The 25,377-nt window shown below is 32.4% G+C and overlaps 1 protein-coding gene across 1 annotated transcript in view; it reads left to right on the forward strand.

Annotated features, from left to right (window-relative positions):
* SLC22A3 (solute carrier family 22 member 3) overlaps positions 1 to 25,377 on the forward strand; it is a 118,598-nt gene that overhangs the window by 48,388 nt on the left and 44,833 nt on the right. The window contains exons 2-5 of the mRNA XM_051998057.1: positions 12,717 to 12,820; positions 15,198 to 15,352; positions 20,460 to 20,628; positions 21,466 to 21,583. Coding sequence (XP_051854017.1) covers positions 12,717 to 12,820; positions 15,198 to 15,352; positions 20,460 to 20,628; positions 21,466 to 21,583 — 546 coding nt within the window. The remainder of the gene's footprint in view (positions 1 to 12,716; positions 12,821 to 15,197; positions 15,353 to 20,459; positions 20,629 to 21,465; positions 21,584 to 25,377) is intronic.

Below are 25,377 nucleotides of genomic sequence, written 5' to 3' on the forward strand. Positions count from 1 at the left end.
GTATCCAATGATACAACTATTACATTATATCTAAAAGAGATCAATGAAAGAAGAAAAGGATCTGTAAATACAAAAATCTTTATAGCAGCTGTTTTAGCAGTGGGGAAGAATTTGAATCTGAGAACAGTGCCCATCAATATTGAAATGGCCGAACAAGTTAAGCTATATGAATATAATGGAATTTTATTGTATTATAAGAAACAATTAAGGAGATCTTTTCAGAAAAATCTGATAAGAATTATGTGAACTGATACAAAGTAAAGCAAGCAGAAGCATTAAAATTAGTTATAAAATAACAAGGAAATTGTCAAGACAGCTACTTTGGAAGACTTAACATTAATCAATGCAATGACCAACCCCAGTACTAAAGGACTTATAGTAAAACATGCTACTTATCTCCTTTTAGAAAGGTGATAGACAGGTTGAAGGTTGAAAAAAAAAATTAGACATTAACAAAGTAGGAGTTTTTAAAAAAAATTATACACATTTGTAATGGTTTTTGTTTTTCTTGCTTTCTTAATGGGGGGAAGGAGAGAAGGAAAAAGTGGATTTTCATTTAAAAATAAAATTTAATATAAAATAATTTAAATTTTATTGATTTTTTTAATGCAAAAACTTATTTATACAATTAAAATTATCTGATTTCATGATCTTTCTTAGTTCTGCTGCTCCAATTTATTTATAATAATGACCTTTTATATTCATTTGGAACTTATGGTAGAAATGTCCATCTAAAACTCATTTTTGTTAAATTAATATTCAGTTTTCCCCACAAGATTTTATTGAATAGTAAGTCTTTATCTTAGTAGTTAGGGTACTTGCGTTCATTAAACACCATACTACTGTGCTACCTAATCTGTACCATTGATCAACTTTTCTATTTTAAACCAGCATTAAATAGTTTTGATGATTAATGCTTTAGTAGTATTATCTGAGATCTGGTAATTCTAAACCTTCTTTTTTCCTACTTAAAAAAAGTATATCCTTTAAAATTTTTTAACTTTTATTTCTCCACATGGATTTTGTCATTATTTTTCTCAGTTTCATAAAGTAGTAATTTTGTAGTTTGGTGGGCATGTCACTGAATCTATAAATTAATTTAGCAAACATTTTATATTAGCCCACTCCAAAAATGACCAATTAATTCTCTCCAATTATTTAAGTTTGTATTTATTTCTAGAAAGAATATTTTATAGTTCATGTTTGTGCATTAGTAAATGGATTTCCAAACCTTTTTATAGAATTTTCTAGTTATTTTGAAAGAATTTTATTTTTCTAACTTTTCCTAAGGAGTTTTGCTGATAATATACATTAAAGTATGTAACTTTGTGAGTTTGTTGTATACCTTTCTACTTTTGCTGAATATATTATTTCAATTAATTTTAGTTGACTTTCCAGAATTATATCATCTACAAATAGCGATATTTGTTTCTTCTCTCTCTATGGTAATGCCCTTCATTATTTTTTCTTGTCTTATTACTATTTAGACCTTGTCTAGCACTAGTTTAGTGCTAGCACAGAGTGAGATCAAATATTAGTGATCACAATGGACATCCTTGCTTTATCCCTCATCTTCTTGAAAAGGCATGTTGTCATTTATCCATTTCAGACAATACTAATTCTTGGTTTTAGATATGGACTATTTACCACATTAAGACTCTATTTATTCTAATGCTTTTTAACATTATTAACAAATGAATTTTATATTTTGTTTAAATTGTTTCTGTGATCTTTCATTTGGAATTTATTATCTTTTTAATATTTTTCTTATGTTTCATAAATATGGGATAAATGCTGAATGATCGGAATGAATCCATCTGCTTATAATCTTTTCATATTTTGCTTATGTTCATATGTTGCTTATAATCTTTCTGGTTTTCTTTATCTTCTTACTTTAACCAGTTATTTCTTACAGTTTTAGTGGGTAAGAATTGAGTGAGGTCATGAAAAAGCATAGGAGGATGCCTGAACTCATTGGTTATAATGATTTGAGATTATATTAGTGTAAGATCTATGGGATCTGACTGGGCCAAAATTAATGTTTTAGTTTTGCTATGTATATTATTCTAAATTGCTATTTACTTGCCCACAAGTAAAACTCAATACCATTTAATGGATTTTTTCAAAGGTTTAATTTTATTTCTCCAAAGTTCCTAAGCACTTATTTTCAAAACTATTAATTACCATTCTTTAAGGACAACTCAGAACAGTTAAGTTTAAACCTATATGTTCTACTGTAGTTTTCCCATGCATATGACTGTCTTTGCCATACTATTCACAAAATCATAATTTATATTCTTTTCAAGTCCTCTATGTTCTACTTGTCCACGAAAAAAAAAAAAAGGAAAAGAGAAATGAAAGGAAAAGAGCCATTTGGAGTGCTTAGCATATAGTAGAACCAAAGTTAGCATAAACCAAAAAAGTTCTTATTTTAAAAAACTATTTTTCAAAAATCACCGAATGCAAATGTTGCATGAGTATTCATCCAAGTGGTTTCAATTTTAAATATTTAGCAATATTGAAGCTGCAACTAATCACTATAGTATCCTTTAGCTACTTTTTCTGATTGTATGTAATAAATCTAGTCCCTCTTGGGGAATGAATGCAGTTGTGTGGGGGAGTTGCATCTTTTGTTCATTTAGTGTGTACACAGAAACCTTTAATCCTCCTCCAGCTTTAATCTGCTTTAATCCCATTTACAAAATAGGAAAAACAATAATAATCCATTTTGGGAATATGTAATTGCCTTAATTAAATCAGTACTGACCTTAAATGAGATCTTGCTGGAGAGATACAAGGAAAGATGAGTTAATGTTTTAGCAGCCTTTTCTTGTAAATAGCAGTCTTTGATGATTTATTTAAATCAGTGGTTTTCCAAACTTTCTGAGCTTGTGAACACTTCATTGTTCTTCAGGCTTCCAATTCTTAATCCTTGATATGGTTTCATTGCATGTTAAATAGATCTGAATAGAACATATCTTCTCTTTCAAAATATCTCTAGCGAGCTCTTGGAGCTGTCAATGAAAACAGTGTGAAAAACAGTTTTTAAAAGTATGATACCTCATTTACCCCCAATGTTGCTTTATTAGTAAAGTACTCCAAGGAATAAAGGACTTGAAACAAAGGACTATCTATACTGAGATTTATGTTGAAAATAATTGTTTTTTAGTAAAATGTTGACAGAGAAAGATCTCTTTTATCCATTCAAGATGCTCAAGAAGAGCATCATTTTGTCATCTTTCTGAGTTTGAGGTATTGGAAACATCAAAACTTTGTTGTTGTTGTTGTTTTTTTTTACTTTGGGGCTTAATTCTATAAATTTTACTGCTTGTTCATCTGCAATTTTCACAGAAATCCTTTGTCTTTAGGAGAGGACAAAGATGTATTTGTAGTTAATGTAGTTCACAAGAAATCAGAAATAGGTAGTCAATTGCAACATAAATTTTGTTCTGAGACAGTGTTCAGAAATATTGAATATTTCCTAAAGTTTGGAGGAATTGGTGCCCAGAAGGAAAGATAAAAAAAACTTGGGAACCCCAAAGGTCCTGAATCCTTTGCACAAATCCTATTTCAACATCCCCTTGACCTACATAAGAAAATTCAAGAAGCTAGCCAATCTAGTGGTGCTTACTAGATGGATTAAATGTCTTCAGTTGTCACAGCCAGAAGAAAGAATGCCAAATAAAGCCACCCATTCTTACTTCCCCCTATAAGCAAATATATGAAATCCATATTATTATCATGATTTTTCTAGATTTATTTTTAATATAACAAAAAGAAATGATAGCTTTTACATAATGTTAATATTACTTGATTTAGCTGAGTGCTAATCTCTGTCTTTCCTATACATTGCAAGATAATTTTACACACTGCCTCACAGCATTATGTATTATCTTCCTTAAATTAAGTCCTTGTGCTTACAGCAGTTCTTTCCCTGATCTGTACAGTTTAGATCTTCATTACTGAGTACCATGTCTCTTTTCAATGATTCTGCAGCCTTGATGTTGGCAGGCACCATTTTTAAAATGTCATATTTGAATCCTCATATATCTAGGGACTACCACTGTGCTCTGTAGATGAACAAATGTTTATTGAATCTAGCCAATCAGAAACACTTATTAAAGACCTACTAAGTGCTAAGAATTGTGCTAAGTAGTGAAGATACTCAGATAAAAATGAAATAGTGCATGTACTCATTCTATAGGATGAGAAAACATTTATACATATATAAAATATACGTATATACATAAACATATAGATATACATATAAAGATAAATATAAATAAAATACCTGGCCATTTTAGAGGGAATGCACAATCAGCTAGATCAAGAAAGACATTATATAAGAATTTGCACTTTAGCTGAGTTTTAAAAGGATCTTGGGATTCTAAAAGACAAGACAGAGCAGGAAGTACATGACAGGAATTGAAGATTGCCAATGTAAGACCATGCAGACAAGAAATAGAGTGTCTGTGTGGGGAACAGCAAGATCACTTGTTTGGCTGGATCAAAAAAGGAGGAAATAACATATAATAAGGGTGGGAAAAAAAGTAGTTTGAAGGTACTTTGTGAATGGATTTAAATGCCAAATAGACGAATTTGTATTCAGTTGGAGGTAAAATGGAATCACTATAATTGATTTAGTAATTGAATGATAAGATCAAACCTGGTCTTTAGGAATTGAATTTAGTAAATTGAATTGATATTTTGTTGGTAATTTGAATACTAAAAAGAATCTAGAGACCTGTACATGTCTATAGTGTTCCAAGGATATTTTTCTAAATTATTTTAAATGCTCATGATGAGATATACCTCTTTTTATAGAGACATAATTGCAGGTTTTCATTTCTAGGACTTAATGTGAAATCACCAGATTGACCTCTTCTCCCCCTGTCTATAAAGCACAACTTTCTCACGGTTTTACTCATCAGTAATGTCATATGGTTTTATAAATGACAAGAAATTAGTGAAATGCTTAAATTAGTTGTTGCTCTTATTTTTTACTATCACTACATATATTCAGATGAAATATGAAGCATTATGTTCACTGCCTTTACAAATTTATATTGATGACCTAAAAAATATGCAGTTCTTGAAAACTATTGTTAAGTCATGAGATCAAATACCATCAAATGAGAATGTCACCTAATTACTATTAAATTGTTCATTGTTTTAAAATAAGAGGTCTTTCTAACTCCAGATGTTTCTGCATGAAATTCTCCTAAACATAAATATGTTACACTTCTATTTCTCTGCTTTTGCTCTTGTTGTCTATTCACCTTTAATGTCCTATATCTTACACATCCTTTTGTTAAATAATAGCTTTTTATTTTAAAAATATATGCAGAGATAGGTTTTAGTATTTACCCTGGCAAGACCTGGTGTTCCAAATTTTTCTCCTTTCCTTTCCCCAACCCCCTCCCTTAGACAGCAAGTAATTCAATATATGCTGATATATTCAGTTCTTCCATACATATATCCATATTTCCATGCACAAGAAAAATCAGATCAAAAAGGGGGAAAATGAGAAAGAAAAAAAAAGCAAACAAACAACAGCAAAAAAAGATGAAAATACTATGCTGTGGTCCACATTCAGTCTCCATAATCCTCTCTTTGGGTGCAGATGATTCTCTCCATAACAAATCTATTGGAATTGACCTGAATCACTTCATTGTTGAAAAGAGCCACATGCATCAGAGTTGATCATCATATAATGTTGTGTACAGTGATCTCCTGGTTTCTGTTCACTTCACTCAGCATCATTTAATGTAAGTCTCTCCAGGCATCTCTGAAATCATCCTGATGATCATTTCTTATAAAACAATAATATTTTTTAACATTCATATACCATAACTTATTCAGCCATTCCCCAATTGATGGACATCCACTCAGTTTCCAGTTCCTGGTCACTACAAAAAGGTTGCTACAAACATTTTTGCATGTTAAAATAGCTTAAATTTTACCAACTGACATAGTGAATTATTTCTTTGATTTTTTCTAAGCTATATTAATCTCTTTCTTCTCTAAACTTGTAGGGCACTTAAATAAACGTTTAACAATAACTCTATTTAATTAAGGGGAAATCAGACCTTTGGTTTCATTGGCACAGAGAAGAAATTCCCTTTACCAGTGGAGACTGACCACCTACTTTGCTATGAGGATTAAGTGACCTGCCCAGCTTACACTGTCAGTCCTGCTTAGAAGTGGGACTCTGAATTCATACCTTCCAATCTCCCAGGGCACCTTTCCAAATTCTATGCCAGTTATAATTAGGATGTATAATTGCTGTGTGTTAGACATTCTTAGAGGACTAGCACCTCTGATGTGAGGGCTTGTGGAACTCTTTTCAGGGCTGCTCATCTACTTTTGGTGTCTCCCTGTTATTCAACTCTTGCCTGTGGCTCCAAAAAATTAGCATGTGCAGTGGCCACATCTTGTTAACCTTATTGGTGGACAGGCTAAACAAGGTTGAAGGCAACTGATGGGCTTCAAACCAATCAATTGTTAAGGGAGTGCCTATGCCAAGCATTCAGAGCCTTCCCTTGTCAAACATGGATGAGAATAACGTGTTCCAGTGGCCACAAAGGTGGCTAAAGCAGGTGTTGTGAAGTCCTTAGAGGCTGGTTAGCCGTCAAGAGTGCAAAAATCATCCACTGTATCCCAAGCCATCAAAAGTTTTCCTGACTTTTATCTTGCCATTGGATTTACATTGACTCTCAGTGGTTCTCAAAGTATGGTCTAGAGCAGGGGTCCTCAAACTTTTTAAATAGGGGGCCAGTTCACTGTCCCTTAGACTGTTGGAGAGCCAGACTATAGTAAAAACAAAAACTTTGTTTTGTGGGCCTTTAAATAAAGAAACTTCATAGCCCTGGGTGAGGGGGATAATCGTCCTCAGCTGCTGTGTCTGGCCGATGGTCATAGTTTGAGGACCTTTGGTCTAGAGAATCCTGGAGGTCTCTGAAACCCTTTTAGAGGGTCTACAAATTCAAAAATAGTTTTTATTTCCAATATGGTAAATGTCTATAAATATAACCCAGATAAACAAAAATGCTTTGGAGAGATCCTCAATAATTTTTAATAAGATAAAGATACTGAAAATAAAAGTTTGAGAACCACTGCTGAAGACAAAGTGAGATTGGATGACTTTGTACAGTTCTGCCTCACTTAAATCCAATTCACCCTCCAATCAAGATATCACTTGTGATGTCATTGGTTCTCTTTGAAAACAAAGAACAGACAATACATAATTAGTAGTAAATATTCAAGAATAGTTTAAACTATAGCATAGCTTAGTACTTAAATTTTTGTTTGTCAGTTTTCTGGCCCGGGCTAAACCAAAAAGAGAGCTCCTTTCTTTCCTTTTATCTCTACTCTCCCCTCCCCCCAATATATATCTAGTACAGAGCTGGACCTGTACTAGCTTCTTAAAATTTACTAGTTGATTGAACTTTAATTTGATATCCCTGTATGGTAATACGTAAATAGCTTAGAAGTAATTTGTTTGCAACAGACTTGTGATTTCATTGTTGTAGGGAGTGTGGGAACTTCCCAAAGAGAAGCAATAACTACTATACAACATGAAGTTTGAGTGTTGATTATGTTGAAGACTGAGTGAGTTACCCTTGCTCACATGACTAGGATGGGTCTGGATTTAAACTGAGGTAGGCCATCCTGAAACTAAGAGGGGACCTATCTTTACTATACTGCTTCTTATATGTGAATGTAGGTTTACTCATGTTTATGGATGATATTTATATATATATATTTACATATATGTATGTAGATATATATATCACATACACACATATATATATTCCATGTACTTTTAATAGATAAAAAGTATAAAATATACTATATTTATATTATACATTATATATTACATAGTATATGTGTATATATATACATATGGAAGAAAAACAGCATGGTATAGTGAGAAGAGAGCTTATATATTATATATACTAGCAGCATATAAATTTTTACATACTAGAAACCTAGCCAAGAAGATTCTGTTTGTGCAATTTGTAGTTACTGGCTGCAGAGCCTCTGGTCATATCTTACAAATTCTAATGTATTTTCTTATTGCTACTAAAGCAATGGAATCCCTGCATTAAAAAATATATAACTTTTTTGGCTGCTTTGAAATGTTCTAAAACCTTTTCATAGTTTCAAAGATACTACTATCTTGCCATGAAACTAACCATTTGGAATGATTCTATTTTAAAGTCACTCTTAGGAAATGAATACAGGAGTAATAGGAATAGAAATTCTCTGCTTTTATTTCAGAATGTTACTTAACTCCTGAAGTAATTTAAATATATTAGAGACATATATACTAGCATAGTAGTTCTATATAAAGAAGTATATATATATATATATATATATATATATATGAGAAAAATTTGGAACACAAAGTTTTCTAAAGGTGAATATTGAAAACTTATTTTGCATGCACTTGGAAAAATAAAATGCTATTTTAAAAAAGTATATATAGTACAACTATAATTTATATACAGTGATTGAGAATTCAGTCATTGCCTCTTCGCTCAAACCCTAAATAACCAAGAAGTCTCTTAAGAAGTTTGCTCAGAAAGTGGTAATTGGGTAGGTACCATCAACTGGGGAATGGCTGAATAAGTTATGATATATGAAGATAATGAAATATTATTGTTATAAGAAATGATGAACAGTCTGATTTCAGAAAAGCCTGGAAAGACCTAAATGAACTAATACTGAATGAAGTGAGCAGAACAAGGAAGATGTACACAGCAGCAACAAGATTATGTAATGGTCAATTATGATGGACTTGGCTCTTCTCAACAATGTATTGATTCAAGGCTATTCCAATAGATTTGGGATGGAAAAAGTCAATCACATCCAGAGAATAAACCATGAAGACTGAATGTGGAATGAAGCATAGTATTTTTATCTTTTTTAAATTTTTCTTTCTTGTGTTTTTTTTCTCCTTTTGATCTGATTTTCCTTGCACAATATGATGAATATGGAAATATGTTTAGAAAGACTGCATATATTTAACCTCTATCAGGTTGCTTCCTGTCTTGGGAAGGAGAATGGTAAGGGAGGGAGAAAGAGAGAAAAATTTAGAACACAAAATTTTACAAAAATGAATATTGAAAACTATCTATCTATAAATGGAAAAATAAAATACTATTGAAAAAAATTTTTTTTAATTTACCAAAAGAAAAAGTTTGCTAAATATGGCTAAAGCAGAGTTCTGTGGAAGTCTTTGCTCTAATGGTTATACTGAGTTCATTGCCTGCCCATTGAGAGACAGTTGTTCAAGAAATTATTTCTAGGAACAGAGCCAAGGCTCTGGTAGAGTAATCAGGTATTTGTCTGAAAGCCTCAAATCTAGAGGGCTGACAGCCCTTGTAGTCTTTTAGCAACAGTACAAACAACCAAGCTTATCATCAAGTTAGTAAGAGTCAGTAGTTAAAATAGAGTATTCTTCATTCTCTTCTCCCCACCCGACCTCTGGTATACACAGGATAGCCTTCCCAGAGTTGACCTTGAGCTGGATGGCCCAGGATCTATTGTGCTCTACCCACCCTGTTTTCCAGCCAGCCGAAGAAGCACTTTGTGCTACTTGTCTTGGGCAAAAATTACTGATTATAACTTTGCCTATGTTTCTGACATATTTCCTTATTTAAACCCATCCAGGAAAGGGAGTGAATGGAGAAGTAGACTAATGCCTTCATCACTGTTTTGGAACCATGCTTAACTTCTATTAATGATTGTCTAGATATTCTAAACTTAAAGTGTATAAAATAATTTGCTTTATGTCTTTATGATCACAATCAGAAAGTTTATAAGAACCGTTGTTTCTTTTGAAAACTTTTCAGGAGTCTACATGCTGAAATAGAGTGCTGGCAAGAACATCTGGGTTTAAGTCTCACCTCTAACAGATGATTGACATCTGATGGATATGACACTGGGCAAGCAGCTTAAACTCTTAGGCAACTCCTAGACCATTAGCTGCAGAGAAAGTACTTGTTGCAGTAAAGAGCAGGGCCAGTATTCAGATTTGGATTCCCAAGCCAGTACTTTCACCACTCCCAAACCTTGTTTTTTAATGGTCTGTGACCTGAATTGAGGAAAAGTGCTGGTAGTTTAAGATAAGTCATTAAGAAATATTTTATTGATATCTTTATAAAAAGACAGTTTTAATATATTGCTTTTAATATATTGTTAACAATATATTTCTTCCTTCTCTTCATCTTTTGTAAGGAAAAAGAAAAAGAGAGTTCAGCAAAATTAGCCATCTAGCAATGGTACCTAGAAGTATACACAGCATTTCTTAACCATAATCCCCTATCTTTACAAAAAAAGGCACTGAAATACATTTTCATATAAGTTCCAAGGTTGATCATTGTAATTAAATATGACTCATGTTCTTTTTCTTGTTTTTGCCATTTAAATACAGTCTTTTTATTTGCTGTTTTCCTACTGTAATGTTGTAGTTCTATTGCATGAGTTCATAAAGTCTTCCCATACCTTATGAATAATCACAATCCTTTTTTCTTATTAGGCAACAGTATCCCACCATATTCATAAACAACAGGGTAATTCCCATTGTGGTCTGTGTCATTGAAAATGAAATATTCCCATTTGATTGTCAGCTACTTTGTTTACAATTCTTTGTTACTATAAATGTTTTGGGGTGTACTGGATCTTTGTTATAGGTGGAGTCAGGAAGAACAGAGTTCAAATCCAACTTTAAATACTTACTAGTTGAATGACACTGGGCAAGTCATTTAATTTCTGTCTGCTTCAGTTTCCTTGACTATAAAATAGGGGTAATAATAGTACCTATCTCCTAGAGTTGTTTTGAAAATCGAATGAGGTAATATTTGTACAATTCTTGGCATAATAGTTGGCACATTGTTTCCTTTCTTTCTTCCTATACTTGGCATCTTTTGAGTATATGCCTAGCAGTAAGATCTTTGGGGGAAATGGGTTAAGTTGGGTTTTTTTTTAGTTATTTTTGAGCATAATTCCAAATTTCTTTCAAGAAAGTATAGAACAATTCATATTTCCAAAAAATCATTAGTGCCTGTCCTTCTTCAATCATCAACTATTCCCACATTTTATTATCTTTGCCAGTTTGCTTGGTATGAGATGAAATGTCAAGATAATCTTGATTTGCATTTTTCTTAGCAATTTACAGCAATAATTCAAATTAACAGCATGCAATTCTTTTGAAAATTGATTGTTCATATCTGTTGACCATTTTTCCATTGGAAAATGGCTTTTAGTTCTTTATATTCATCTTAATTCTCAGTATTAGATATCAAATACTTATGAGGAATGTTTGACATGAAGATTTCTTCCCAATTGATCATTTTCTTTTTTATCTTATATGTATTTCTTATATTATCACAAAAAGCTTCTTTATTGCACGTAATTGAAATGATCTCATTTGTTTTCTGTAACTTCTTTCACCTCTTATTTGCTTAAGAATTCTTTCTTTATCCAGAACTATGGAAGATACTTCATCTGATCTTTTACCATATATTAATGTAGTTGCCATGCCAACTTGTCATCTCTTAGCCTGAATTGGAGCAGGATCATTCTATTTTTTCTGTCTCCAGTCTCTGATCTCTTCTCAATTCTCTTTCTTTCCCTCCCCCTCATCCCTTATATGTCTGGATGTCTGGCTGTCTCTGTCTCATCATATCATCCAGTTTAATTAAAAATGATTAGCATTATTATTACTGTATATTTTTGTAGGGTTTTTATTCATTCAGAGATTTCTTGTTACTTATTTTATTTTTATTTTTTAATTTTTTAAAAAAATAAAATGTTTTTTATTTTTCAAAATGCATGCAAAGATAGTTTTCAACATTCACCCTTACAAAACCTTGTGTTCCAAATTTTTCTCTCTCCCTCCCGCCCTCCCCTAGATCGCAAGTAATCTAATATAGGTTAAACATGTGCAATTCTTTTAAACATATTTCCACATTTATCGTGCTGCACAAGAAAAATAGCATCAAAAGGGTGAAAAAAATCACAAGAAAGAAAAAAAAAACAAGCAAGCAAACAAGCAACAACAAAGGTGAAAATACTATGCTGTAAACTGTATTCTGTATTCATAGTTCTCTCTCTTGATGCAGATGGCTCTTTCCATCACAAGTCTATTGAAATTGCCTTGAATCCCTCATTGTTAAAAAGAGCCAGTAGATCATCATATAATTTTTTTCTAAATATAACTTTGGAAAGTTATGTTCAAAGTAGATCCTCATAATCTTTTTGTTGCTATGTTTGATATTCTCTTGGTTCTACTTCACTTAGCATCAGTTCGTGTCTTTTTAGGGTTTTCTGAAATCAGTCTACTCATCATTTTTTATAAAACAATAATATTCCATTATGTTCATCTACCATAATTTAGCCATTTCCCAACTGATGTCCATCCATTCAATTTTCAGTTATTTGCCACTACAAAAAGGACTCCTCAAATGTTTTTGCACATTTGGGTTTTTTCCCCTTTTCAGTGATCTTTTTGGGATGCTGACCCAGGAGAGCTTGTCCCTTATTTTAGCTGATACACTCAGAATAACCCTGTAAGTTAGGTAAGGGAAGTATTAGTTTCACTTTACAGAGGCACTAAGCCACAGAATGATGAAATAGCTTGCTTATAATCAATTTTTTGAAGGTTAACTACTTCATCATGTCTCATTATGATTTTTTTTTAATCATAGTTTAACCTGGTGTGTTTAAACTCTTGGATGCTAGATTTGAGCCAAGCTGTTCTAAGTCTGGGTTTCTTGGCTGGAGCTTTTACTCTATGCTATGCAGCAGATAGGTAAGTATGAAAGCGAGAATCTATTTTAAGTTAATACATCTAACTACAAAAATGAATATGTTAAGAGTTTAAAAGAAAAACATATTTTCTACATTTGGAACCTTCCCAAATCCTAAAGTTCTAAGTTTGTGATTCTCACTTTTTTTTATTTGATGGAATTTTATTTTCAATTTATAACTTTTATTATTTATTTTTATTATTATGTCTTTATTGTTACTCATTAGTAAATCTGAATAAAAGTTCTTTCATCTCAGATAAAGAGCCAAGCAATATGTCATATTAAAAAATTCCCATCTGCTTGGTAATTGATCTACCTCCATAGGAACTGAATTCACTTTACCTGAATCAATGTGAAATCATAACACAAATTTATTGAATAGTCAAGACAGGGTAAGTTATAGGTTGTGTTTTAATTAATTCAGTCATATGGATCTAGCCTTAGTTTTTGCTAGTTTGTAGGTTACTAGCTAAACAATTCATATGTTATAGTTCTACAGATTTAGATTTCATGTCATAGCATAAGATGAGAATGTGCTTTTCCCCAAGTATTTAGCCATTTATAGCAAACAGTTAATACAAATAAGATGAAAATAGTATATGGAACAAATGAATTGATTATGTTTTGACAGTTATATTTGGAAAAAAAAAGTGAGCACCCAAGTCAATTCTGAGGGACTTATAATGAAAAATGCTTTTCCCCTCCAGTGAAAGAACTGATGAATACAGATTGAAGCATTTTTTTTTTTTTTACTTTACTATTGTTAGGGCTTTTGGTCTGTTTTCTTTTGCATCATGGTTAATATGGAAATGCTTTGCATAACTATAGATGTGAGAAGAGAAGGGGGAAAGGGAAAGATTTGGAACTCAAAGTTTAAAAAGAAAGTAAAAAATGTTTATATGTAATTAAGAAAAAATGAAATAAAACTAGTAAGCCACTGCCAATATCTCTTTTAAGTGCAGGAATTTTAGATATTTTGCAGAGAGATCAAATACGATATGTCACAAATTAAAATTTGGAATAGCTAAAATGAAATGAGTCCATAAAATATATCAGTTATAGTGGCAAGTCATGAAACATTGTAAAAGTGATATTATGGTCAAAAAAACCCAATAAGTTGTGATAGTTTTAAAAGAAAGAAATATAATATCTCTCTTCAACATCAGTTGTTATGAAAAATATGTATTTTGTAAAACATGCTCATGAAACCACTCATCTTAACTCCAGAATCAGGTAGATTTACAAACAAATTTTATCAAACACTTAAAGAAAAATTAAATTCTGATACTACATAAACTGTTTAAAAGGCATCTTAGCACATTTCTTCTTTGTACTAAATAAGGTCTGGATACCCAAATGAAAGAGAGTCAAAAGAGAAAAAGAAAATTGTCAACTAATTTCCTAAACGGATATTGGTGCAAAAATTATAAATAAAATTTTAGCAAGGAGATTATAACAATGTATCACAGAGATCATACACTAGGATAAGGCTAGATTTGTACCAATAATATGATTGGTTCAATCTTAGGAAAACTATAAGCTGTATTAATGAGGAAAAATATTATATGTTATAGTTTGATAGATGCAGAAAAAGCTGCTAGGGCAAGAATTCACTATTTTGACAAAAACTGTTGGGAAAACTGGAAAGTGTCTGACAGAAACTGGGTATTTTCCCTTTTCATCATTTCATGTAAGTTTTTCCACATTTTTCTAAAATCAGTCAACTCATAATTTCTTGCCTCAGAGTAGTATTCCATCACAATCATATTCAGTCATAACTTATTCAGTCATTCCTCATTTAATGAATGAGGAATTTGTCATCCTGATCATCTTGGGGAACAGACTTAATAGTGGTCTTGTTGGGCCAAAGATATGCACAGTTTTATAACTTTTTGGGTATAATTCCAGATTGCTCTCCGAAATGGTTTGATCAGTTCATAATTCCATTAACAGTGTATCAGTGTTTCAGTTTTTCCATGTTCCCTCCAACATTTTTCATTTCCCCCCTTCTATCATTTTAGCTAACATTAGATATCCCCCAGAGCTCTGTCCTAGATCCTCTTCTCTTTTCTGGCTATTCCATTCCATTTGCTGATAGCATCAGCTCTCACAGATTGTTATCATCTCTATGGATCAGAATTATAAAGATTGCAAAGGTAAAAAAGTAGGACTGGCTTAGGCAATGATTCTCTCCCCTCCAACTTGCCCTTAAATCATAGCTAGAGCACATTGTATACATTTAATATTATAAGTAATTTTGAAATTAAAAAGGAAATCAATTCATTGTATGATATCAGCTTAGTATATATTTATGGCATGTGTTATTTATATTGTGTTAAAAATGATTTGAAGTAATTTTTTTCTCTCTTTCTCAAAAAGGTATGGAAGAATAATTATATATTTAATCTCTTGCTTTGGTGTGGGAGTAAGTGGTATCGTTGTGGCATTTGCTCCAAACTTTCCTGTGTTTGTGATCTTTCGCTTCCTGCAAGGTGTTTTTGGAAAGGGAACATGGATGACATCATATGTTATTGGTAAGAATTTCAATTTAGTTCAATAAACATAATTGAGCCTCGGAATGGGAAAGCACTGAGGATAAAAAAATAAAAGTTAAGTAGTCTCTGTCTTCACGGAGCTTACATTCTAATGTAGTTCTAACTCATTTCATTTCATTACCCTCTCTTTCCAATTTAAATAGTGGTTTTTAAGTAGATGTCAGATGTTCTTGATATCAATCTCAGAATCTTTAACAGTAGAGCAAAGGCATTTTATTTTGATTTATTTTTGCAACAGAGTTCTCTAAAAGTTGTCATCTTTACAACCTGGATGAAATGTCCCTTTTTCTTCAAAGTCAAAGAATATAATACAAATAATTCACAGAATTTGATAGTTCAAAGAGATCCCAGTGACAGGTCTTTATTCAAAAGAAATAGCATACATAAAAAATGGTGGTGGGGAAGAGGGCTGATTACATTGTAGATTTAGAAAATAAATTTGCATGACATAAACTTTGAGAGTTCCAGGTAGGATTTCCATAACAAGGCTATATTTCTCCCTCAGTTCCTAATCCTCTATTGAGGATTAGGGATTATTCTGATACTATTAGCTTAAAATCCCATTCTGATGTGTTTCCCTTAGTATCAGTTTCTAGTGATTACTGTTCCATTAATATTTGTAGTTCCAGTTATTGTCTTCTTAATATCAGTTTGACCGTTGGCTTTTTCTTTAATATCAATTAACCTTAATTAGGTTTTACATAGGATATTTACTGAAGATGCAGCAAGTCCCAAAGTATGGAAACAACCCAAAACCAGAGGATACTTTTTCCTCTACACTCTGGTCATTGGAGAAAGTGGGCTTAAACTTAAAATGATAAGGAGAAACATTCTTCCCACCACCAAGTTCACTTCTGAGTGTAGCCAGTGGAAGAGTATATTCCTTGCTTTAAGGACATAGTTTCCTTAGTGCCAGGTTAAGCAAGTTGCATTTCAGGACTGTGGTTCCATCTGTCAACTAGCAAACTGCTAGCTCTTCCAAACTTCTGAAGCTTACAATGCTATTCTGCCTTCAGTCTTTTTTTGTTGAGTAATAATAAAGTATAGATTCAGCTGAACTCCCAGGAGCCAAATCGATGTGAAAAGTGGGAAATCACTGTACTTCTACCATATTCATCTCCAAACAACCATAAAATAGCACTCCTAATCAAATTCTGTAACAGCAGAATGAGAAAAAGGATGAGGGGAAACAATACAAGAAACTTGGAAGATTACAAAGATCTGTTTCACTTGGGTAAAAGGAAAGCACAGTCCAAGACAGGAAACACTCCAATAATCCAACAGCAAACATGGCCTCAGCAAACCAATGGGAAATTTTGAGTTCCAGTGAGGTGGAACAAGCAAATATTAGCACCAGGACTGCCCACATGCTTCCGCATAGCCAAGGGAATGGACAGAAACCATATCTGAATATCCTCATGTACTTCAGCATAGTCCCAGGCAAACAAATAGAGCCAACCCTGCAAGTGCCAAAGCAAATGGGCAGACATGAGCACCAGGACCCCATAGTTAGACAAACAGGCAGCCAGCAGCACTGGCCCCACCACTTGTTTAAGTGTATCCCTGTGCAAACAATCAGCCACAAGCCTCAGAACATCCACATATTTTAGTGTAGCTCAAGGTAAGAAGCAAAAGCTAACGCAGGAACATCCCACCAATCTCAATACATGGTAGACACCAGCACTGGGACTTTAGCTCAGTACCAGGTAAGCTGCCAGACCTCTATAGCTTCCAGCAGCAGCAGCCACCCCCTACCTAACCCCCTTCTCAGACATGAGGGTTTGCTGTGGACATCAGAGCAACATCAGTGCAACATCAAGGCCTGTAATCCTGGGCACAAAAAGCCTGAGACAATACCCTTTCCACCCAAAGAGCAGAGCTCAAATTTAAAAGAAATGAAAAAAAGATAAGCAAAAAGCAACAATAAAAAAGAATCTGATCATAGAAAGTTATTATGGTGATAAGGAAATTCAAGACCCAAACTCAGAAGAGGACATAATATCAATACACCAATGGAAAATCCAAAAGGAAAACAGAACGTAATCTCAAGCCCAGAAAGAATTCATGGAAGAGCTCAAGAAGGAGCTTAATAATTATATAAGAGAGAGAGAGGAAAAATTGGGGAAAAATTAGAGTGATGCAAGAGAATTATGAAAAAGGCGTCAAAAGTTTGAAAAAGAAAACAATTACTTAAAAAGTAGAATTGGCCAAATGGAAAAGGAGGCACAAAAGCTAACTGAGGATAACACTTTTTTAAAAGTTAGAATTGGACAAGTGAAGATAAATGCTATGAGACATCAAGAAGAAAACAAATTTAAAAAATGGAAAATTAGAAGGAAATGTAAAATACCTTATTGAAAAAACAACTGACCTGGGAAATAGATCCAGGAGAGACAATGTCAGAATCACTGAACTTGTTTGAAAGCCAAAGTCAAAAGGAGGACCTGAATAGCATCTTTGAAGAAATTGTCAAGGAAAACTGCCCTGGTATCCTGAAGTCAAAAGGCAAAATAGGCACTGAAAGAATCCACTGGTCACCTTGGGAAAGAGAACCTAAAATAAAAAATTCCAAGGAACATTATAGCCAAATTTCAAAATGATTAGGTCAAGGAAAAAATACTGCAAGTGGCCAGAAAGAAACAATTTACATATTAAGGAGCCACAATCAGGATTACACGAGATTTAGTAGTTTCCACATTAAAGGACTAGATGTCAGGGAACATGATGTTTCCTGGTTCTCTATGGTATAATGTGAAGACATTTGCAAATAAAGGCAAAAAAGCTAGGACTACACCCAAGAATCACTTATCCAGCAAAATTAAACATAATAGTTCAAGTGAAAAAAAACAGTCTTTCAAATGAAATAGAAGGATTTCAAGCTTTCATAACAAGACTGAAATTAAACTAAAAATTTGATTTGTAATATCAAGACTTCAAGAGGAAGAAAGCATGAGAGATTCAATAAAGCTAAACATTAAAAATTAAGCCAAAAGAATTAAGGGATAAGAAAGAGGAATGCACTATATGCGAAAGGAAGGGAGAAGTAAAATGGGGTAAATTATTTCATATGAAGAGGCATAAAAGATGCATTACAGTAGAGAGGAAGATAGAAAGGTGGATAATGAGCATCGCTTGAACCATGCTTTCATTATTATTGGTTCAAAGAGGAAATAAAATATACAATCACTTGAATATAGAAATCTAACTTACAAGAGAAGCAAGTAAGAGGTAAAGAGAGGAAGTAAATGAGGGGAACTCGTAGAAGGGAGGGCTGATCAGAGGAAGTAGTAGACAGAATCAAAACACTGATAAGAAGAGAAGGGATGAAAAGAGAAATACAAACAGGAGAAGAATAGGATAGCAGAAAATACAGTTAGTCATCATAACTGATATTGAAGTCTCTTTTTATGTTATGTTGTATGGGTAGAAATATTCTTCTTTTGATCTGTTTGTATTCAAGTTAAAAATTAATAAAAATTAAATTTAAAAAAGAATTGATACATCAAGGACAGAAGCAGTAACAAGGCAATATTTTAACTATCACATATGAGCCCCTAGGGAGAGTAAATATCCTTCCCTTTGCTTAGAGATTTTAGTTAGTACTTTTTATAAGGACATTCATTTCATTCAAAGCATTTAAAAGGCTTTTCTTCATCAAATGAACAGAAACAGTCAGAAAATGTTTGCATATATGCTGAAGTGGAAAGTCAGATTTCTATTTGCAGATTCCATGTGGACTTCTGGAAAACAAGGCTCCCTGTGCATGTTCTAAGAACTAGGTTTTTGCTGGCCAAATTCCTTTTGGAATTTTGGAATTCCAGGAATTAGGGGTATGGCAGAGAATGGAGCATTTGGGTGAAACGGAGGCAGAAACAGAAGCAATATTGTCTTTGCATTATACCATAGAACACCAGGATGCAAAGAATAAGTCACTCACATTAGAACTTTATCTCCTTTGGAGGTGGGAAAATAGACTATTAGATCATAGAAATGTTGCATATATAATTTATTTGGATTTTTACAAAGCCTCCCGTATGCTTATCTTATCTTAGAAAAAAAAAGACCTATGAGGGAGAAAATAGCAATTTGCTATATTGTGAACTGGTTGAAAGAGGGAAGTTTTCCTCAAGTGTGAACTGGACTAAATGGCCTTTGAAGTCCTTTGCACTTCTGAGACCTTGGATTTCTTGACAAGGTAAGGGTCATGACTCCCAAAGACATTGTGAATTTGTCACTCCAGCTAATGTAGTTACAACAACAACAGCAACAAACAAAGCAACAAATACTAGAGAAAGCTGTTCAGACTTTGCCAGCAAAAAAAACCATCCTCAAAGCATTAATAAATGAAACTGGAAGGAGAACAAAAATAAATGTGAAATAGAATAGTTTTTGGTGTTGCTACTATAAATTCTTAATGTTTAATGACTGAAATATTTATATTTGGGTCCTGTCATTTCAGTAGCTAGAGAACATAAAATGGCATTTATGAAGTTTAAATTCAGAAGAGTAAGTAGATCTTAGTAAATATATAGAAGAATTTTTAAAAAGACATCCAATAATCAGTTTTCAATATTATCTCAAAGACAAAAAGATTCCAAGAAAACAAAAAGACAATTTTGACATTATTAGTTAAAAAAGTGACTGAAATAACAACTATTAACAAATATGCATATTTTCTCATCTTTATAAAATAAGGCATTCATTAAGGACATCTCTATGAAAACATGAGAAAGTAAGAGGTGTGCTCTCACATTAAGGCAATTAAGTGGCATAATAGTGCAGTGGGCTTGGAATCAGAAAGACTAATCTTCATGGGTTCAAATCTGGCCTCAGACACTTAATAGCTGGATCCTGCACAAGGTACTTTTTGGTAATACCATTTTGACTATCTACCTTATAGGATTGTAAAGTGCAAAGTATACATAGATGTGGGTTGTTATTTATCAACAAACCACTGTGATCAACAACAACCATGTACAACAACAACAAACATATACAACTAATGTTTAATGGAGGTTATTGGTCTAATGTATTTCTGTTGATTAGTCCTGTTCATTCTTAACCTTTTATGTTTTTCTATTTTCAGTGACAGAAATGGTTGGTTCAAAACAAAGAAGGATTGTGGGAATCGTGATTCAAATGTTCTTCACCCTTGGAATCATAATTATCCCTGGGATTGCCTACCTTATCCCCAAGTGGCAAGGGATCCAGCTAGCCATCACACTGCCCAACTTTCTGTTCCTTCTTTATTACTGGTAATATGGTGATGGTCATTGCTACATTTATGTATTCATTATGGTGGTACAATACTTTGGAGTCAGAATTCTAATTAAACTAAAAGTAATGAAGATTTTCTAAATTCTCCAAAAATCCTAGGTTTGAAATTTTGAAAACTAATCAAGATAATTTTGTTATATGTTGGCATTTCAAACAGTATGCAATGATGAATGAAGGCATGTGTCACATTTAGTTGTTATGTAAAATATTACAAAAATTTTTAAAAGAACTATTTATTTTTAAATTTTTATTTTTTTAATTTTAAAATTTAAAAGAACCATTAAAATAAAAATATATTATTTTTTCATAATTTGATGAATCTTATTGGTATGGATAAATTTCTTCTAACTATAAGCCACTTAGAAGTAATCTATCATCTGAGATAGAATCAAATAAAAGTTAACAAATTAACAATTAGAAATTCATATAGAGTAGAATAAATTATTAATAATTTAATAATTAAAGATTCACACTGACCCACTTCCTCAAGTTTTCCCTCTTGAAGAGACAAGACTATAGAGAGAAAAACTGCTTTATTTCCTCGAACTGCTTTAATTTATAGAATTTATTAAATGCTTTATCATTTAGTATATCACCAAAAATCATCAAATAAATATGATTTTCCAAATAGAAGCTGATAGGAAAAATTGTAACTTTCCTTAACCTACTTACAACCTGACTCTTCAGAATCTTCAGTCTGCATTTAGATTTTTAATCAGTTAGTTTTTTAGCCAATAGCAAGATCCTCTTTGAAAAGGAGGAAGCATAAATATCAAAATTTTGAAAAGTCTATTTTTATTTCACAACTTTACTAGGGTGGTTCCTGAGTCTCCCAGATGGCTAATTACCCGAAAGAAAGGAGAAAAGGCCTTGAAAATTCTTCAGAGTATTGCTAAGTACAATGGGAAATATCTCTCACCAAATTATTCAGAGGTAATTCTATTTTATTTTCTATAGTATATCTTGTTAAAATCAACATATTTGTTTTCATGACACTTATATGTTTGACAATTATTTTAGGTAGTAAAATAATTGTTTATTTTGATTTAGTCTGGGAAAAATAAAGAAAAATTTAAGGGGAAAGGGCTAAAAAGGAGTTAAAGGGGGTTAAAAGAGAAGTTAAAAAAATTCTGTTAAATCATATTAGTTTTTTGTTGGTAGTTAGCTGGTAACAGTTCTGTGCTTTGTTACAATTATTTTCTTACTTTACTATAAGAGCACATACCATTACATAATAGATATTGATTGTACAATTTATACTTCTTGTTTTATCCTTCATTCTAACTTATTGTTGACATAGTAATTAAGGTAAAGATTTTTCTTTCAACTTAATGAAAAACAACATTATTCTGAAATATTTTTGGAACAATAAAGTAAAGTTTCAATCTTTAGATTTTTATGTGTTCATCCATATACTCCAGAGGCATTTAAGTGTCTTGTGTTTGTATAACTCTGCTTTAATGTCTTTAGTGGGAGTTTTGAAAACAGTGGAAGAAATAGTCTTTTTAGAAAGTGTGTAATCCACTTGAGATGATATAGATGCACTCAATTAATCCACAAATATTTCTTAATCATTTAGTATGCTCTAGGTATTGTGCTAAATATTAAAGATATAAAGAAAAAATTAAGAATTATCCTTGAACACATTTCAATCTTAATGAGGGAGTATACACACATGCACATCTATATGTATGTATACACACACACACACACACACACACACACACACACATATACCCAAGTACATATATCTGCTTATATGTGTTCATTTACAAAAACACATACATGTATGAGTGTGGAACACAGGGTATTCCAAAAGTCTTAGTGCAATAAATTGATGTTCACTTTTGTAGATGTCAGTGCATACATCCCAAATAGAGAGGAAGCAAATAGAGGAGAAAGTATTAACAGCAGTAGGAACAAGGAAAAGTCCCTTGAAGGTGATTGAAGTTGAGCTGAGTCCTAAAGAAAGCTGAGTTTAAAAGGGAAAGGATTCCAAGCATGTAGGACAGCTGGTACAAAGGAAGGAAAACACAGAGTATCCTATGTGAAGAACAACAAGTAAGCCTGTATGATTAAGTCACAGAATATGTAAAGGGGGAGCAAGGGTAATAGGTTAAATGTTAAGAGACTGGAAAGATAGAAAGGGATCAGAATGTAAAGAATTTCAAGTGCCAAATATCTTTGATCTTATCAGTAATAGGGGAACCCTTGGGAAAAAAAAAACTCAGAATAAATGCCAGGCAACATATAAAGAATTGTATGATAATAAACTATAGATTCTTAAGATCTTGGAGAATATGAACTCAGGGAAAACAAAAGAAATGAAAGATCATTGGATGGCGGAATTAGTTAAATAAGTTTTATTGGAATACCTGAAACTTAACCTGAATGCTAGGATCAAATAGTATTGTTTATTTAAGATATATCTATGAAAAGATGTCTTTTTCGGTCAGGTTTCTTTTTTTTCCTATTTGGATCAGACTACTTTAGATATACACCTCATAGCTACCTTTTAAATTGCAGTTACATTGGAACTAGTCAATCATATATGAACTTAAAATTCTGCTGATTGAGAAATTATGATTATCTGTCAAAATGGGAATTTTGGGGCACCTTAGCCTTTGTCAATAATAAAAGGCATCCAATGATTTTTAAATCTGTTTCCTTATAGGGTCAAATTTAAGACCTTCTCTTTATATAATCATCAAACTAAATAACCTCTCATCCCATTCCTTTATTTTTATCACCATCATAATTACTACTCACTGAGGCAGTGTGAGATAGTAGAATATCATAAGACATGTTTTTGAGATTTGTCTATGACACTTGCATGACCTTGGACAAACTAGGTAATCTGTTTAAGTTTGTTTCCTAAACTATAAAATGGGAATAATAAAATGGAAATACCTCTACAGCCTTAAAAGTGCTATAAGAGCTACCATTATTATTATAATTATTTCTGAATCATTTGTATAGCAATCCACATTCTTTGTTCAAACTACCATCATGGATTCTTGGGTCTGTCTTTCTGTAATCATTTAATGCTTTAAAACACTGTCTAATTTCTTTAAGATAAAGATGTGTCGAGCCTAAACCAAAGTTAGTTAGTAGTGCTGTCCTTGGATCAAACAGAAGCTTTTAAAAAATAAGCTTTAGATGACTCAAGGAATGAAATGTCTTTGGCAAAATATAGTGTTGTAGTAGCCTGCCCAATTTTTCTTATGGTAGACGCTGCTTACAAATTCACTTTAGACCAGATCCACTTCCTCTTAATCATAATGCCATTACTAAAAAAGGAAAAGAACCATTTTTGAGTCTTTTTTGAACCATTGCCTGGTCCTATCCCACTGGTCTACTTATATTTTATTAAATATTATAAAAGTGAATATATATGCCTGATAATATATATGTAGATGTATACATACACACACATATAGACATACACACACATATCCTTATAATAGAGAGGTAATTATACTTTTTTGATGTGACTATACTTGTGAAATACTATGAACCATCAGGAAAAATGATGCTATGCCTTTCTGAGTAGACAAATAATTTCATTTAAAAGTCAGATTTGAAAGTAAAACTGAACTTTCCTTAAATTAATAAGTTGCAGCCTTTGTTATTGGTGGTATATGTATGTGTGTGAGAGAGAGTGGGGAGAGAATATTTGTGATGTAGGCCATGTACTTTTTGTCTTAAAAAAGTGTCCCTTTTTTTTAAACAATAAGGAAATTGGTAAAGTAAAAATGACTAGAACTTCAGGAAGAATGGCCTCAGTAACATGGATTCTAATTAAAGAAGAAAGGAAAACAGAGTGCAAAGTATAAAGTGATCTTGGATTTGGTAAATGCCTGGATTCTACAAAGGAAATAGGGTCAAAAGGGATGGTAGATGATTTAGAATTAAATTCTGATATTGAAATCAAAAATAAATCTAATGGGAAAGAAAGCGGAGAGCTAAAGCTGGTGTTGTTTGCAATTATGAATCACTGGAAACTTTCCCAGTAATTCAGTAATAAAACAAGGATATGCTATCACCACACTATTTGATAAAGACTTTTTTTCCTTTTTTTAAATTAAAGCTTATTATTTTCAAAATTTAGGCATAGATAATTTTCAACATTCATCCTTGCAAAACCTTGTGTTCCAAATTTTTCCCTCCCTTTGCTCTACCCCTTTCCCTAGATGGCAAGTAATCCAATTTATGCCAAACACATGTAAGTCTTCTGTATGTATTTTCACAATTATTATTCAGCATGAGAAAAAACAGATCAAAAAGAAAAACATGAGAAACAAAATGCAAGAAAACAGCAGTAAAAAAAAAACTGAAAATACTATGTTGTGATCCACATTTAGTCCCCACAGTCCTCTCTCTGGGTACAGATGGCTCTTTTCATCACAAAACCATTGGAACTAGCCTGAACCACCTCACTGTTGAAGTCATGTCCATTAGAATTGATCATCATGATATAACAATTTTTAAAAGGATTTTCTATAAAAATAAGACAAAAACAATTAAGTAAATAAGCATTAGTAAAAAGAAAGCAAAAATTTTCATTTATAGACAATATGATGATTTACTTATAGAATAGTGCAGAAAATCAGCAAAAAAGCTCATCAAAGTCTTTAATAGATTGTGTATACAAGATATAAATAACCCCTCCCCAAAAGTCATTGGGTTTTTTGGCATAATACTTACAAAAAACAGAAGGGAGTAAT

This window comes from Antechinus flavipes, chromosome 4, assembly GCF_016432865.1.
Source record: "Antechinus flavipes isolate AdamAnt ecotype Samford, QLD, Australia chromosome 4, AdamAnt_v2, whole genome shotgun sequence".
Taxonomy (NCBI): Eukaryota; Metazoa; Chordata; class Mammalia; order Dasyuromorphia; family Dasyuridae; genus Antechinus; species Antechinus flavipes.